Source organism: Salmo salar, chromosome 10 (assembly GCF_965601325.2).
Source record: "Salmo salar chromosome 10, fSalSal1, whole genome shotgun sequence".
In the NCBI taxonomy this organism is placed as follows: Eukaryota; Metazoa; Chordata; class Actinopteri; order Salmoniformes; family Salmonidae; genus Salmo; species Salmo salar.
This window is the reverse complement of record NC_138300.1, coordinates 123,475,014-123,489,721: the sequence shown is the minus strand read 5'-3', so window position 1 is coordinate 123,489,721 and position 14,708 is coordinate 123,475,014. Positions and strand designations below refer to the sequence as shown.

The following is a 14,708-nucleotide window of genomic DNA, read 5'->3' as shown; positions in this document are numbered from 1 at the left end:
CAACGCCAGGGTTGTGAGTTCAATTCCCATGGGGGACCAGTACGGAGAGAAAAAATGTATGAAATGTATGCATTTGCTACTGTAAGTCGCTCTGGATAAGGATGTAAAATGTAATATTTGTTGTAAGTATTGACCTTGGGTGAATGATGTACTGTAGTCGGAGCTGAATTCCGCAAAGCTTGCTCTCTGCTTCACACAGTTGGTGTTCATCAGAAAATTCCTTCACTGTGGAGTTTAGTCAGCTACGTTAAGGAGTGAAATTAGAAGTTGAGAATAGACAGCGTGTCTCTCTATGTTTGTACCATAAGATGAGACACATTCCTCTCTCCATGCCAACAAAATAGAATATTGCCCATTTCCACTGACATTATTGTTGTTATGCCTGTCTAGGCTATAGGCCTATAGCACATAATGTTGTCTGTAGGCCTTATCAATAAAAGGTGAACATTTGATTTGATTTATTTTATTTTATTTCACCTTTATTTAACCAGGTAGGCTAGTTAAGAACAAGTTCTCATTTACAACTGCGACCTGGCCAAGATAAAGCAAAGCAGTGTGACACAAACAACAACACAGAGTTACACATGGAATAAAACAAACATACAGTCTATAATACAATGGAAAAGTCTATATACAGTGTGTGCAAATGAGGTAAGATAAGGGAGGTAGGCAATAAATAGGCCATGGTGGTGAAATAATTACGATATAGCAATTAAACACTGGAGTGATAGATGTGCAGAAGCTGAACGTGCAAGTAGAGATACTGGGGTGCATAGGAGCAGAAATAAATAAATACAGTATGGGGATGAGGTAGTTGGATGGGCTATTTACAGATGGGTTATGTACAGGTGCAGTGATCTGTGAGCTGCTCTGACAGCTGGTGCTTAAAGTTAGTGAGGGAGATATGAGTCTCCAGCTTCAATTATTTTTTTCTATTCGTTCCAGTCATTGGCAGCAGAGAACTGGAAGGAAAGGCGGCCAAAGGAGGAATTGGCTTTGGGGGTGACCAGTGAGATATACCTGCTGGAGCGCGTGCTACGGGTGGGTGCTGCTATGATGACCAGTGAGCTGAGATAAGGTGGAGCTTTACCTAGCAAAGACTTATAGTTGACCTGGAGCCAGTGGGTTTGGCGACGAATGTGAAGTGAGGGCCAGCCAACAAGAGCGTACAGGTCGCAGTGGTGGGTAGTATATGGGGCTTTGGTGACAAAACGGATGGCACTGTGATAGACAGTGTCCAAAGAAGTGCCAGAAGTGTACAGAATGGTGTCGTCTGCGTAGAGGTAGATCAAGAAATCACCCGCAGCAAGAGAGACATCATTGATGTATACAGAGAAAAGAGTCGGGCCCGAGAATTGAACCCTGTGGCACACCCATAGAGACTGCCAGAGGTCCGGGACAACAGGCCGTCCGATTTGACACACTGAACTCTATCTGAGATGTAGTTGGTGAACCAGGCGAGGCAATCATTTGAGAAGCCAAGGCTGTTGAGTCTGCCGATGAGGATGCGTGTGTGTGGGGGGGGGTGTATGTGTGTGTGTGTGTAGGGGAGGGGGGGGGTGTTTGAGCCAAGTCGCATGACACATGGTGGGGGGCAGTTCAGTTTACTGGTGGTGAAGAGAAGGCACACTGCTGACAGATGGGGTGTGTGTCTGTGTGAGAGAGAGAGAGAGATACACAGAGAGAGACCGAGTGTGAGTGAGATTATTTGAATAATTTTTTCCACAAAAATGATTTGCTTATACAGAATTCAAATGTTCTTCATAACTGAAAGGAGGCTACTTCCAGGGCTCTTTCTGTTTCTCATTCATTTCAGTGTCGCATGAAACCAAACAGACTGATACACAGTACATGGTTTCCATGGAGTCAAAAAACTGTAAAGATCAGAAAAACAGCTATGGCTGACCCTGTAAAACAACACCTATCATACTACTATGATTGACCCTGTACAACAACACCTATCATACTACTATGGCTGACCCTGTAAAACAACACCTATCATACTACTATGGCTGACCCTGTAAAACAACACCTATCATACTACTATGACTGACCCTGTAAAACAACACCTATCATACTACTATGGCTGACCCTGTACAACAACACCTATCATACTACTATGGCTGACCCTGTAAAAACAACACCTATCATACTACTATGACTGACCCTGTACAACAACACCTATCATACTACTATGGCTGACCCTGTAAAACAACACCTATCATACTACTATGGCTGACCCTGTAAAACAACACCTATCATACTACTATGGCTGACCCTGTAAAACAACACCTATCATACTACTATGACTGACCCTGTACAACAACACCTATCATACTACTATGGCTGACCCTGTAAAACAACACCTATCATACTACTATGGCTGACCCTGTAAAACAACACCTATCATACTACTATGGCTGACCCTGTAAAACAACACCTATCATACTACTATGGCTGACCCTGTACAACAACACCTATCATACTACTATGGCTGACCCTGTAAAACAACACCTATCATACTACTATGGCTGACCCTGTAAAAACAACACATTTCACTGCACCTATCTGGTGTATGTGAGAATAAAAACATGTTTTTAAAAAAAAAAAATTTTTTAAACTTTTGACGACGTTTCAAATATACCCAGAGAAACAAACAGGAAACAGGAAACAGGACCAAATGTGTAATAGACTACATGAAGCAAATATGAAATGCGGCATGATAGCTCATTGACATGGCAACCCTGTGTAGTCTTGTTCAGTGCTATAAACCTGGCCAGGGATGCTATGAAGGGGGGGGAATACACTGTATGTGGCCTGTGAGACAGCCTAATTGTCATTCAGTGTCACTCGAGTCAACAACCTGTCATGACGCTAGCCGTACTCATAACACAGAATAGCTAGAGGAAATAAATTGTCCTAAATTCACTGACAATGTCCTTTTTATCAGTTATTTTCACAATGATTTGTATTTCCACTGATTTCAGTATGATGGAATTAGCTACATTTCATATTCAGTAAAGATAGGATAAAATATGTGAAAACAGCAACATAAATGGGACAAATGTTTAGTGTTTGCAATTAGATTTCAAAAGGAGTGTGTTATATTTACACACATCAGAACATCTAGAAATCAACAAACTCAGGATGATCTAAAAACCTCATCGTAGCCCTCTTCCTCATCGTAGCCCTCTTCCTCATCGTAGGCCTCTACCTCATCGTAGCCCTCTTCCTCATCGTAGGCCTCTACCTCATCGTAGCCCTCTTCCTCATCGTAGCCCTCTTCCTCATCGTAGCCCTCTACCTCATCGTAGCCCTCTACCTCATCGTAGCCCTCTACCTCATCGTAGCCCTCTTCCTCATCGTAGACCTCTACCTCATCGTAGCCCTCTTCCTCATCGTAGCCCTCTTCCTCATCGTAGCCCTCTTCCTCATCGTAGCCCTCTACCTCATCGTAGCCCTCTACCTCATCGTAGCCCTCTTCCTCATCGTAGCCCTCTACCTCATCGTAGCCCTCTTCCTCATCGTATCCCTCTTCCTCATCGTAGCCCTCTTCCTCATCGTAGCCCTCTTCCTCATCGTAGCCCTCTTCCTCATCGTAGCCCTCTTCCTCATCGTAGCCCTCTTCCTCATCGTAGCCCTCTTCCTCATCGTAGCCCTCTTCCTCATCGTAGCCCTCTTCCTCATCGTAGCCCTCTACCTCATCGTAGCCCTCTACCTCATCGTAGACCTCTACCTCATCGTAGCCCTCTTCCTCATCGTAGCCCTCTTCCTCATCGTAGCCCTCTACCTCATCGTAGCCCTCTTCCTCATCGTAGCCCTCTTCCTCATCGTAGCCCTCTACCTCATCGTAGCCCTCTTCCTCATCGTAGCCCTCTTCCTCATCGTAGCCCTCTTCCTCATCGTAGCCCTCTACCTCATCGTAGCCCTCTTCCTCATCGTAGACCTCTACCTCATCGTAGCCCTCTTCCTCATCGTAGCCCTCTTCCTCATCGTAGCCCTCTTCCTCATCGTAGCCCTCTTCCTCATCGTAGCCCTCTTCCTCATCGTAGCCCTCATCCTCATCGTAGCCCTCTTCCTCATCGTAGCCCTCTACCTCATCGTAGCCCTCTACCTCATCGTAGCCCTCTTCCTCATCGTAGGCCTCTTCCTCATCGTAGCCCTCTTCCTCATCGTAGCCCTCTTCCTCATCGTAGCCCTCTTCCTCATCGTAGCCCTCTTCCTCATCGTAGCCCTCTACCTCATCGTAGCCCTCTACCTCATCGTAGCCCTCTTCCTCATCGTAGCCCTCTTCCTCATCGTAGCCCTCTTCCTCATCGTAGCCCTCTTCCTCATCGTAGCCCTCTACCTCGTCGTAGCCCTCTTCCTCATCGTAGCCCTCTTCCTCATCGTAGCCCTCTTCCTCATCGTAGCCCTCTACCTCATCGTAGCCCTCTACCTCATCGTAGACCTCTACCTCATCGTAGCCCTCTTCCTCATCGTAGCCCTCTTCCTCATCGTAGCCCTCTACCTCATCGTAGCCCTCTTCCTCATCGTAGCCCTCTTCCTCATCGTAGCCCTCTTCCTCATCGTAGCCCTCTACCTCATCGTAGCCCTCTTCCTCATCGTAGCCCTCTTCCTCATCGTAGCCCTCTTCCTCATCGTAGCCCTCTACCTCATCGTAGCCCTCTTCCTCATCGTAGCCCTCTACCTCATCGTAGCCCTCTTCCTCATCGTAGCCCTCTTCCTCATCGTAGCCCTCTTCCTCATCGTAGCCCTCTTCCTCATCGTAGCCCTCTTCCTCATCGTAGCCCTCATCCTCATCGTAGCCCTCTTCCTCATCGTAGCCCTCTTCCTCGGGCTACGAATTTTCCCCCTCCAAACTGATCTGATAGTGAGTGAGATGAAATCTACGATAAGGCACACGAGTCTTTGTGTCTCCCTGGGAGGCGCACATCACATCCTCTCTCTGGTCTTCAGAGTCCAGGAAGTGGTTTGACTGGGAAAACGTGTGATGCTATCATCTGTCATTCCTGCTCGTTGAGATTTGTATTTCATTTACCAGCTCATTCTGGTGTTCAGTATCCTGGTCTTAGACGGTGAACTAACAGATCTTGGACCAGGTTAGGTGTTCAGTGTGTCCAAAAGAAAACATATTGAAGCCTTGAAATCAAAACACAGAAATGAGTGTAAAGAAATGAAGTAAATCTTTACTCTGATAAAAATGATATGAATAGACAGAATAAACAACTGTATCCTCCCACAAATGAATTTAATGGTATCTACTGTCGTGTCTTTGGCAATGCCGGATTAAGTGATATGACATGCTATTCTATAAAATCATTTCTCTGTAATTAATATTACCTGATTAAGCTAATCAGGTAGATAATTAACTAGAAAGTCAGGGCACCATGAAAGAGTTTATAGAGCTGTTATCTTCTGAATAAACTCTTAAAGACCTAGTAATATTTTACATCAATAGCAGTCAATATTTATCGTCACCTTATTTCAGTCTCATCTGAAAGTTGTAAATTCTTGGTTATCTTCACGAACCCTGGCTAACAAGTTGAATCAGCAATACAAACTTTGGTTTAATTATTTATTTTACTGTCACGCCCTGACCTGAGAGATCCTTTTTATGTCTCTATTTAGGTTTGGTCAGGGTGTGATTTGGGTGGGCATTCTATGTCTGTTTTTCTATGTTTGGGATTGCTTTGTTTCGGCCGGGTATGGCTCCCAATCAGGAACAGCTGTACATCGTTTTTGCTGATTGGGAGTCATACTTAGGTAGCCTGTTTTTCCTTTGGGTTTTGTGGGTGAATATTTTCCTGTTTAGCTTTGTTAAACCTGACAGAACTGTTGCTGGTTGTTTTTTGGTTTATTTTTGTATAGTGTTCATTCGGTCCATTAAAATCATTCACGATGAACACATCCTCCGCTGCACCTTGGTCTCATTTTGACGACGGCCGTTACGTTTACTAAATACCTAACTAATCACACAGAATTACATCTACACAGAACGGATCATACATTGATTACTAATTATGTCCTACAAGAAAACGTCCCTGGGGGACGGAACCTGTATGACGGCTGGTTACACAAAGAGAGGAGGTTGGGCTTGAGTGAAAGTGCGGGAGGACTGAAGAACAAAGGGAGAAACTATGCTATCGTAAATACAGAATCTTATGCATTCTAAATAACCGCCCATTTGGAAAATGAAAATGCAATAAATATTTACTCTGAGCTGCGCTTCAATAGGTTGGTTGTAGATGGAAGGCCGTGTTGCCCAACAGAGATCTTCCTGTCCCCGGAAGAATGTCTCTGGTGGTAAACTGGAATACGTCGTAGTATCATCGTTGTGTGTTAGACTGGATCCGTCGTCCGTCTTTTCCTAGCTCACGTTTACAACGGCCGCTGCTAACTCAACGGCTAGGAGGTATCACTTCTGTAGTGAATAAGAGTTCAAAGTTCATACTATTCGCAACCAAAGCTCACACTGAGGTTGGCTTAGTTCTGTAGTTGACATGTTAGTCCTTTTTAACGTATGGACCGTCGTCCTATCGTCCTCGGAACAGGAGGTTACATTTTCGTCAAGGGCTTATATAGTGGAGGGAGAGAAGGGTGTGTTTCATAGTTTATAACCCACGTCTCTTCACAGGGGCAGGCCACTGATTGAGCAGGGCTCTAACCTTATGAAAACCCAATTCTCTCATTTGGAAGCTAAAATTACATTTAATCTTTTCATAAATAGTTTCATATTTAAATTGCACAACAATTCCATGTGTATCTGATAACTAGAATGTGTAGACTTTCCCAGATACAGTTTATGTCGTCCTGTCATCAGTCATACTGTCTCAGATAACAACCGAACAGACATCCATACTCATTAAGTACCAACGCATATTTCCAACTGGTTCTATTACCGAAATATGGTTCCTTTCCCCCCACTTGTTTGATGTTCCCAGACTCTCTATGTTTAACAAAGGCTTTTCAAAAGTCCTTCAGTAGAGTCAGAGAGAGAGGGAAGGGAGAAAGGTATTTATGGGGGGGGTCATAAACCTTACCCACAGGCCAATGGTCATGACACTACTATTAAAAAAGGTCAAAGGTATTTGGAACAACACTGACAACGTGATGCCATTTTGACATGTTACACTTTGTAAAAGCGTCACTGAAGCTCAGAAAGGAGGTCAGTACATACGCTTAACCCTCTTAACAACAAAAGTCCCTATCGGCAACCTTTAACCTTTAGTGTTGTCAGCTCTCTCTCTCAATGTCCTCCTTCAGTGACAGACAACCCCCTGGTAGTGACCTATAACCCCCTGGTAGTGACCTACAACCCCCTGGTAGTGACCTATAACCCCCTGGTAGTGACCTATAACCCCCTGGTAGTGACCTACAACCCCCTGGTAGTGACCTATAACCCCCTGGTAGTGACCTATAACCCCCTGGTAGTGACCTATAACCCCCTGCTAGTGACCTATAATGCCCCCCCCCCCCCCCCTTATGGTGGCATACATTTGAACCCAATCTTCTTTATCCATGTCATACTCCAACTCCCACTTCTTCAACATGTCACAGTAGTCCACCCTGAACTTTACAGACCGCTGGGAGAGGTCGATCAAAAGTTCAATGGGCACATGGAACACATATGCTGGGGTAAACTGTGGTGTTGCTGCAACCAAACTCCTCCTGGAGCAATTGTTGTTGATGCTGCTGTTTTTCTTTCGTTGTTGTGTATTCTTAAGACATGAGAGCAGCAGCAGCAACAACCACAGATACCGACCCGAGGTTTGTAAGATGGGAGTCCAATAACTTCACTACTAGGCCCACCTTGGTCCTGCCAGTATCTAGGGAGAGTAGGATATCCAATATCTCTATCAGTGTCATGCCCATCACGTCCGGCATAAGCACTAGGAAATTATGTACTGCGTTTCAAATGAATGGCACTCAAGACTTGATTTGATTTCAATGAGCTCAGTACAATGACTGGTGGCGTCCTTCGATTTCGCTCCAACCGTTCTGGAACTAGAAGTGTCGAAAAGTTTGGGACCGAGGCGTTGACACTGCTACAGTACAGGTCAGAGAACGTGATATGCGTGTATCCTTGAACAATTGCTCTTAAACTTTCGTTGGTTGCCTGTAGTTGTTTTTCCAAGATCTCCATGATGGCTGTGTTTGAGTGGAACCTTGTGTGGAGGTGCTCATACTGAGTCCGTTGGAAGGCTCTGTCCCGGGATTGTCCCACTACTCGGTTTGCGACAAGGCGAGTAGCTCCGTGGTCCTCTCCAAATTCTTTAGATCAGCCTCCATGTGGCGCTATCGGCTCTTACAATATCTGCACGTGAGGTTCCGGTGTCGTATTCACATTTTTGTCTTTGGAAATGTTAAAATGATGTTTGAAATTATTTTAAACGGAAAAGTTTTGTGTTTTAACAACTTGTAACAATTTGTTCTCGTTCTCTCTTCTTTCCGCGACAAATTGGGTTGTAAACTAGTTAACACAGCCACAAAGTCATAGACCCCGCCTATTTCCACAAGTTATCTTCTTAAATGTTGCATTTAAATCTAACCTTAACCCCACTGCTAACCTTATGCATAACAAAAAAAAACATTTTTTTTTTTAATAGATTGTTACGTTTTAGTGTCAGACTTTGTGGCTGTGGTAATTAGTGGACACCCACAAGGTGGAGTGAACTTTCGGTTTTGGGGGAACGCGTCACAGTCACTTCAAAATAAAAGCTATTACATTCAAAATAAAAGTTATGTAAATCATACAACCTGCCCGATATAATAGAATAGAGCACATGCATTGTCCTTCGAGAATAAAATTATTTTCCCATGTGAGTTTTCAATTTAAAAATTGTTATTACTGAATATATGTGTAGATTGTAGACGAACAAATCTATTTAAATCTAAATCTAGTCCAATCTAACTCTAGTCACTGTATTGTGTAACTTTCAGTGTATTGACTCGAGCAATTGCAATAATTTTAAACTACACAATGCCTGGGCCAATTAATAGACTCCCTCTTAAACATCTATCTAATTGCAATCTTGCGCACGAACAAGTTTCTCCAACGTCAAATTGGAGTCAGGAGTGCAGGGAGAGAGAGAGAGGTGAGAGAGAGAGAGAGAGAGAGAGAGAGAGAGAGAGGAGAGAGAGAGAGAGAGAGAGAGAGAGAGAACGCAGCATTTCATTCCCACCCAGTCCAGCATGACTGATCATAAACTTCCCTTCTATCGACGGTGCAGCAGCGACTTTGGTAACAGGTTTTTTGAGAGACAGATATATGCATTGCCTGAGCCTACCCACTGTTTTCAGCGACAGACCGTAGGGTAGGCTGGGAAAAGCATGAATGTAGAACGCACTGAGGAGCAAAGAGACGCTACGAGAGGACGGTAACGGTCCAGATAGAAGAGTTGCTTTGAAGAGGGTGAGTGGAAGACGCATCGGACTGTTGATTAATTGCATACCTCTTGACTGATGCTTTAGTATAGAGTTTTTGTTGTTGTTGTGTGTCTTATTTTTATACGTGCATTTACGATTCATCCCCAAATATGTTATCGCGTTTGCTGTAAACTTGTTAAATATTTATTATAATAATAATAATAATAATTAGAATAAACGATAATACACTTACTTTTTTCAACAATACATTTATTTATTAAACTTCAGAGTTTAGGAAAAAGCTTGATCACTACCCTATTGAGTATATTCTACTATAGCCATGGCCATCACAGTAGTCTAATACCCAATGTTGGTAGGATAAGTATTCTTCTTCAATATAGCTAACAGTGGACAGTGTCAAAATGGGTAAACACATTTTTAAAAACTCAGTATGCAAATATTTAGGAAGATTATTCAAAAGATCCCTTCAGAGTAGTTGACTAGAATTCTTCTCTTTGCATTTTTTTTAAACAAAAGACCCAATGACATTTCTCTGCCACCAAGCTGCCTGTGTGCGCAGCCAGTCAGCCAGTCAGTCAGTCAGCCAGTCAGTCAGCCAGTCAGTCAGTCAGTCAGTCAGTCAGTCAGCCAATCAGTCAGTCAGTCAGCTAGCCAGTCAGTCAGTCAGCTAGCCAGCCAGTCAGCCAGTCAGTCAGTCAGTCAGCCAGCCAGTCAGCCAGTCAGCTAGCCAGTCAGCCAGCCAGTCAGTCAGCTAGCCAGTCAGCCAGCCAGTCAGTCAGTCAGTCAGTCAGCTAGCCAGTCAGTCAGCCAGCCAGTCAGTCAGCCAGCCAGCCAGCCAGCCAGCCAGTCAGTCAGTCAGTCAGCCAGCCAGCCAGCCAGTCAGCCAGTCAGTCAGCCAGTCAGTCAGCCAGTCAGTCAGCTCGCCAGTCAGCCAGCCAGCCAGCCAGTCAGCCAGCCAGTCAGTCAGTCAGCCAGTCAGCCAGTCAGTCAGTCAGCCAGCCAGCCAGTCAGACAGTCAGCCAGCCAGTCAGCCAGTCAGTCAGCCAGTCAGCCAGTCAGCCAGCCAGCCAGTCAGTCTACTTGTTTTGCAGAACCTATAACTCAGCTGCTGCCCAACTTTTAATGAACCTCATATGAATAACTTCAAATGCATTATTTTATCACTGCAGAATAGCTATGTTGTTTTCTTATCTAACTAAGTTTTCATCAAATGTCAGACTTTTCATCTTTTCAGTGTGTGTCTGTGTGAGCGTGCGCATGTGAGCGTGTGTGTGTGTGTGTGTGAGTGAGATTGTGTGTGTGAGCGTGCCTGTGCGTGTATGTGTGTGAGCAAGCGTGCGTGTGCGTGTGTTTGAGCGTGCGTGTGTGTGTGAGCATGCGTGTGAGCGCACGTGTGTGTGTGTGTGTGTGTGTGTGTGTGTGTGTGTGTGTGTGTGTGTGTGTGTGTGTGTGTGTGTGTGTGTGTGTGTGTGTGTGTGTGTGTGTGTGTGTGTGGTGTGTGTGTGTGAGCATGCGTGTTTGAGTGTGTGTGTGTGTGTGTGTGTGTGTGTGTTTCAATGCCATTTTAAAATGGCTGAACTAGATGTATAGATGTTGTGGTTGGTTCCTTTTATGAGTGGCAGGAATAGAAACTGTAAATGAGGAGACAGCTTTGAAAAGTTATTACAGTTGTAAAAATGAAAATGCATAATGACATTAACACATGCACTGACATAAAAGAGACAAAAACACTGTTTAAATGCATTTTCAGAAGCACACAAACCATTTTCAGAAGCACACAAACCATTTTCAGACGCTCACGAACCATTTTCAGACGCTCACGAACCATTTTCAGACGCTCACGAACCATTTTCAGACGCTCACGAACCATTTTCAGACGCTCACGAACCATTTTCAGAAGCTCACGAACCATTTTCAGAAGCTCCTTTTTGCTAGCGTGAACTAAGCGGGCACACTTCAATAATAAAGGCACATGTACATGTTAAAAGAAACTAAATCAGCTTCAACTTGTCATTTATGTATTTATATATGCCTCAAATTTTGTTTTCCTTTTATCGATTTGAAAACAACACCCAAATGTTTTGTCATTGTTTATACAATTATAATTTTTAATGGAATAATATCAAAAGTTTATTCAGTCATTTGGAATGCGTATTATCCATAGACTGAATGAATATAACGGTATTATCCAAGGCCTCAGCCACCTACACTGATAACCTGACGTCCATTAAGACTTGTCTGGGTCCAGCCCAGGACAGGAACACCCAGAACTCTTAGAAACCGTATGCCATTTGGTTTCCCAATAATCCTATATGATCATATTACTGGATCAATGCTGCTGTATTATGAGATGCCTAACTTGTGCCATGATGCAATTTCTATGGCTGATGCTGTATGCAACTTCTTTGCAGAGAACTGTATACATTTCATTCTCACACACACACACACTCAATGGTATGCTGTTTTTATAAGGATATCATAAAATGAACAACATTCTTGGAATGTGCAGAAACATATTTCACAGTTTTCATGATTATGAATTTTCTATACAGCCAATGTGCACTGTGCAGTACTACATTAAATTATAACATTATAATGACATTTTGATACAGTAATGCTTAATAATAATAATACAATCCAGTAGGGTATGAGTCAGTGTTTGTCTAGAGCAGAATACCCAGCCTGGTCTCATAGACTAGACGTAACATAGTAAACGTAAATCAGAGGACACTCCAATTAGTATGATATGGTATATTTGGTATGGTTACATAAAACAGAAGGTAGAGAGAGAGTTTAGAGAGAGAGAGGGTAGAGAGAGAGGGTAGAGAGAGAGATTAGAGACAGTGGTTAAAGAGATTAGAGAGAGAGAAAGGGCTGAGAGGTTAGAGAGATAGAGAGACAGGTTAGTGAGACTGAGAGATTAGAGAAAGGGCTGAGGTTAGAGAGATTCGAGATTGGATAGAGAATTAGAGAGATTGGATAGGGGTTCGAGAGATTGGATAGTGGTTACAGAGATTGGATAGGGGTTACAGAGATTGGATAGGGGTTACAGAGATTGGATAGAGGTTAGAGAGATTGGAGAGATTGGATAGAGGTTAGAGAGGTAAAAGAGATTGGATAGCGAGGTTAGAGAGATTGGAGGGAGAGGTTAGAGAGATAGAAAGGGCTGAGAGGTTAGAGAGAGAGTTTAGATAGATTGGTTAGAGAGAGAGACAGAGATTAGAGAGAGAGACAGAGATTAGAGACAGAGGTTCGAGAGAGACAGAGATTAGAGACAGAGTTTCGAGAGAGAGAGATTGGATAGAGGTTAGAGAGAAAGGGCTGAGAGGTTAGAGCGAGAGCTTAGATAGATTAGAGAGATTTGATAGAGAGGTTAGAGAGAGAAATGAGAGAGTTAGAGAGACAGAGATTAGAGAGATTGGAGAGAGGATAGAGGTTAAAGTGAGGTTAAAGAGAGACAGATTACATTGAGAGTTTAGAGGGAGATTAGAGAGAGAGTTTAGGGAGACAGAGATTAAAGAGAGAGGTTAGAGAGACAGAGAGGGATTAGAGACAGAGATATTAGAGAGGTTTGAGAGAGATTAGAGACTACTTGTTTTTGTAAGAAGTGTTGACAAGATGAATACACCGATCTGTCTGTTTTAAACTACTAGCACACAGCTTGGACACATACCCAACAAGACATGCCACCAGAGGTCTCTTCACAGTCCCTAAATCCAGAACAGACTATGGGAGGCACACAGTACATAGATTAGGGGTGGGAAACACCAGTCCTCCAGGGCCTGATTGGTGGCACACTTCTTCTCCATCCCTACCAAACACAGCTGATTAATCAAACGTCATTCTAAACTGAAGATCGTGATTAGGTGATTATTGGAGTCAGGTGTGTTAGCTGGGGGCCTGGGGCAAAACTGTGACACCAATCAGGCCCTTGAGGATCAGAATTGCCCACCCCCTGACATAGAACCATGACTACATGGAACTCTACTTCACATCCAGGTAACTGAGGCAAGCAGCAAAATCTGATATATTTATATTTTTTTAAAACAGATGAAATTACTCCTTATGGAACGGCGGGGAATGTGAAGAGACACACACACACACACACACACACACATACTCACAGATACAGACACACGCATATAACATACGATAGCATACGCACTATACACACATACACATGGATTTAGTACTGTAGATATGTGGTAGTGGTGGAGTAGGGGGCCTGAGGGCACACAGTGTACTGTAGATATGTGGTAGTGGTGGAGTAGGGGCCTGAGGGCACACAGTGTAGTGTAGATATGTGGTAGTGGAGGAGTAGGGGGCCAGAGGGCACACAGTGTACTGTAGATATGTGGTAGTGGTGGAGTAGGGGGCCTGAGGGCACACAGTGTATTGTAGATATGTGGTAGTAGAGTAGGGGGCCAGAGGGCACACAGTGTACTGTAGATATGTGGTAGTGGTGGAGTAGGGGGCCTGAGGGCACACAGTGTACTGTAGATATGTGGTAGTGGTGGAGTAGGGGGCCTGAGGGCACACAGTGTACTGTAGATATGTGGTAGTGGTGGAGTAGGGGCCTGAGGGCACACAGTGTATTGTAGATATGTGGTAGTAGAGTAGGGGGCCAGAGGGCACACAGTGTACTGTAGATATGTGGTAGTGGTGGAGTAGGGGCCTGAGGGCACACAGTGTATTGTAGATATGTGGTAGTGGTGGAGTAGGGGCCTGAGGGCACACAGTGTATTGTAGATATGTGGTAGTGGTGGAGTAGGGGCCTGAGGGAACACAGTGTGTTGTAGATATGTGGTAGTGGTGGAGTAGGGGCCTGAGGGCACACAGTGTATTGTAGATATGTGGTAGTAGAGTAGGGGGCCTGAGGGCACACAGTGTATTGTAGATATGTGGTAGTGGTGGAGTAGGGGGCCTGAGGGCACACAGTGTATTGTAGATATGTGGTAGTGGTGGAGTAGAGGGCCTGAGGGCACACAGTGTATTGTAGATATGTGGTAGTAGAGTAGGGGGCCAGAGGGCACACAGTGTACTGTAGATATGTGGTAGTGGTGGAGTAGGGGCCTGAGGGAACACAGTGTATTGTAGATATGTGGTAGTAGAGTAGGGGGCCAGAGGGCACACAGTGTATTGTAGATATGTGGTAGTGGTGGAGTAGGGGCCTGAGGGCACACAGTGTACTGTAGATATGTGGTAGTGGTGGAGTAGGGGGCCTGAGGGAACACAGTGTATTGTAGATATGTGGTAGTGGTGGAGTAGGGGCCTGAGGGCACACAGTGTATTGTAGATATGTGGTAGTGGTGGAGTAG

At 44.3% G+C, this 14,708-nt stretch overlaps 2 protein-coding genes across 3 annotated transcripts in view; one reads left to right on the top strand and one right to left on the bottom strand.

The window, feature by feature from the left end:
• Positions 1-2,671: 2,671 nt before the first annotated feature.
• LOC145858561 (uncharacterized) lies at positions 2,672-7,061 on the bottom strand. The gene is made up of 2 exons (XM_082956643.1): positions 7,044-7,061; positions 2,672-4,840 (listed from the first exon to the last, which is right to left on the bottom strand). The coding sequence occupies exons 1-2, from the start codon at positions 7,059-7,061 to the stop codon at positions 3,143-3,145; spliced, it is 1,716 nt and encodes a 571-aa protein (XP_082812769.1). The 3' UTR covers positions 2,672-3,142.
• A 2,085-nt stretch (positions 7,062-9,146) lies between these two features.
• Positions 9,147-14,708, top strand: part of gas2a (growth arrest-specific 2a) — a 71,063-nt gene continuing 65,501 nt past the window's right edge. Inside the window, exon 1 of one of the 2 annotated variants that reach the window (XM_014126049.3) lies at positions 9,147-9,415. The gene's annotated coding sequence lies outside the window, so the exon portion shown is untranslated. The remainder of the gene's footprint in view (positions 9,416-14,708) is intronic. The other variant, XM_014126051.3, reaches the window with a different exon arrangement.